The sequence below is a fragment of the Rutidosis leptorrhynchoides genome, chromosome 11 (genome assembly GCF_046630445.1).
Source record: "Rutidosis leptorrhynchoides isolate AG116_Rl617_1_P2 chromosome 11, CSIRO_AGI_Rlap_v1, whole genome shotgun sequence".
NCBI classification, from domain to species: Eukaryota; Viridiplantae; Streptophyta; class Magnoliopsida; order Asterales; family Asteraceae; genus Rutidosis; species Rutidosis leptorrhynchoides.
Window position 1 is genome coordinate 211,191,450 of NC_092343.1, and position 3,011 is coordinate 211,194,460.

Sequence of the window (3,011 nt, forward strand, 5' to 3'; positions counted from 1 at the left end):
CCCCAAATCAATTGCAATTAAAAACCCTAAAAAAAAAACATTCACAAATCGTTCGATCGAGATGGAATGCTGGTGTGGTCGTCCAGCTGTTGTTCGTATTTCAAGAACAGATGCTAACCCTGGTCGTCGATTCTATTGTTGTGCATCACAGGTAATTATCAAAAACCCTAAATTCGTCCCTAATTTGTATAATTAATTTTGATGGATTATATATGTTGTAGAGGGGTAGTTGCACATTCTTTGAATGGTACGATCCTTCGAAGCCAGTGATAGCTGCAGTGTATGAACGGCATCGTAATGAAGAAAGAAATTCTAGGACTTGGAAGTTAATGTGCATTTTTAGTTGGTGTGTGCTTGCCATGTATTACTTTAGTAATTGATCTACAATGTAATGTTTTGGAAGCTTTTGTTTTAGTATATCCTTGGTATGTTTTGGAAGCTTTTGGTTTAGCATGTGTTTGGTATGTTTTGGAAGGTTTAGTTTTATTGTGGCTATATGTAAATGAAATCAGTGTATGGATGTTGAAGTAATGGATGAAATGAAAGGTTATTTGATCAAGATGTGTTTGTAGAATGTAAACATATACAATTATTGATGTAATGCAACACAGGTACCAAAATGCAATTGCAATTTGCTTCCATATTCAGTTTTTGTTATCCAAAAATGCATTTGCAATTGTCTTTAACCTGATTTGAACATGTAACATCAAATAACAATGGAAACAACTTGAAATGTCAAATTTAAACAACCATTACATAGTGAACATAAGACAATTAGTTTACTACCATTACATAAACACTAAACAAAAGATCCAAGTACCAAAAGACAATTAGTTTACTCATCATACCATTACACAAGTACCAAAAGACAGGTAGAACTGTTCAAGTTCACAACCATAACAAAAGATCCAACAGAATTATCTATTTCTTCTTCTTCCCAATTGCTGCAGCCTTTCCCTTCTTATTCACACTTCCACCACCACTAGTAGATGCATCCCCTTTTCCTTTAGGACAACCTCTCTTATTATGTCCATACCTCCACATCATCCACACTTCTTCAACTTACCTGATAGTTACATAGGAAAACAACCATGCTAAAAAATTTAAACTAAGTAAATAGGAAAAAATTGTAAAAGTTAAATAACTGTTACCTTGTGTTGACAGTTTTCCTCCTTCACCAATATCATCAACTTCATTTGCAGACATCCTTCTTTTTTTCTTAGGTCTTCCAGGAGTGGAAATCTTTTTTGGAGCCACAAGTGTGTACAAATCACCAGATTTTGGCCATAAATGCCTGCCATTCAAAGGCTCAAATGTAAACTGATAGGTATTGTTCCAAGTAGTTAACTGATACACAGAATGAACTCAAGTTTCTGGATCACCAACTTCAAAACCATTTTCAACCATATTCCAGTTGACTGCAACTGCATGTTTGCATGGTATGCCAGTTAACTCCCACTTTCTACAGGCACAAGTTCTGGTCTCCATATCAACAACAAACTGCTCAGCTGGTTGTCCATTAATTGCTGGTCCACTAACTTGGTATTTTTGGTTTCCTCCCCATAAAATAGTGCACTTGTTAGCTTCAGATTTGATTTTTTCAAAAACTTTAGCAGCTCCAATACTTAAAGGGCCATCACACTTTGACTTTTTCTTGATAACATTCACAATCCTTTTCATACAATACTCCCTAATGTACTCTAGAGCTGTGACAATGGGTTTGTCTCTTGCATCAATAAGCCATCTATTAAAAACCTCACACATATTGCTAAGTAAAACATCAGAAACAGCCCTCCCAGTGAAGTGACTCCTTGCCCATTGATGAGGAGGGATATCACTTAACCAAACATAAGCAGCATTATCAAATTCTTTTAACTGGTTCATTGCATGTTCAAACTCAGGTACAGTTGTCACAGTAGCACACCTCCACAAGTGATTTTTATATGCCACTCCTCTAAATGAACCTTTCATATTGCCATGAATATGCCTTAAACAATGTCTGTGCTCAGCACATGGAAACAAATTCTCTACAGCATGTACCAAACCCTAATAACATAAATTAATCAAAATAACATTAACCAAACCCTAATAACAATTAATTAGATATGAATGAATAATTAGGTATGAATATAAACAAACAATACCTTTTGTCTGTCTGATATGAATGTAAAGTTAGAGTTGCTGCACAAATCAAGATCTTCACCCAAACATTTTAAAAACCAAGTCCAAGAAGCTCCACATTCTAGCTCTACAATGGCATATGCTACAGGATAAATGCCATTGTTGGAATCAACACCAACAGCAGTTAAAATACAACCTTTTGCAGGTTCCTTCATGAAACAACCATCTAATCCCAACAAATCTCTACCAATTGCCTTGAATCCTTTCTTGAGTGCTCCCAGACATACATAAATTCTTTTGAAAACCCTAGTTTTAGATTTAAGGTTACCAGGTTCCACATCAAGTTTCACAGTTGTACCAGGATTAGACCTCTGCAGTTCTAAGATGTAATCTCTAAGTTCCCCATACTGTGATTGATAGTCCCCTTGCATTACCTTAGTTGTAGTTTTTAAAGCACGATATGCTTTATATTCAGAGATTACAAGTTCCAGATCTGTTTCCAAAAAAGCCTTAACAGCTTTAATAGGTACTTTGGGATTTGTGGCTAATTTGGGCAACACCTTGGTTGATAAGAATTTGTAAGTGCAGAATGGTAGCTTTCTGGATTGTTTGCAAGTGTGATGGGGTTGGTAGGTTTTCACCTCCCATTCATGGCAATCTGGTTGTTTGGATATCAATAACACAAAGTCACATTTAATAATCAATTTTCGTTTCACCCACTCCCTTTTTGCAGGTGCACAAGATTCCCCCTTATCACATTTATTGGAATCCCCCTTGACTTGTTTGTCTTTACCCTTTAAACGTTTGTCTTTACTTTTCCCACCTAAACTCCCTTTTTTACCAATTCTTTTTACTCTGCTGGTCCCCTCACCACACTTATGACCAACCAT

The 3,011-nt window shown here is 36.0% G+C and overlaps 1 protein-coding gene across 1 annotated transcript; it reads right to left on the reverse strand.

The window, feature by feature from the left end:
* Nucleotides 1–921: 921 nt before the first annotated feature.
* On the reverse strand, nt 922–3,011 carry LOC139875382 (uncharacterized). Its single transcript, XM_071862718.1, has 4 exons — nt 2,145–3,011; nt 1,387–2,046; nt 1,152–1,320; nt 922–1,061 (listed from the first exon to the last, which is right to left on the reverse strand). The coding sequence occupies exons 1-4, from the start codon at nt 3,009–3,011 to the stop codon at nt 922–924; spliced, it is 1,836 nt and encodes a 611-aa protein (XP_071718819.1).

Coding starts and splice junctions, on each gene's coding strand:
- LOC139875382 (XM_071862718.1), bottom strand. CDS start 3,011: ATGGTTGGTCATAAGTGTGGTGAGGGGACCAGCAGAGTAAAAAGAATT. Junction 2,047..2,144: donor TCATATCAGACAGACAAAAG/GTATTGTTTGTT, acceptor TTATGTTATTAG/GGTTTGGTACATGCTGTAGA. Junction 1,062..1,151: donor AGGAAAACTGTCAACACAAG/GTAACAGTTATT, acceptor CTATCAGGTAAG/TTGAAGAAGTGTGGATGATG.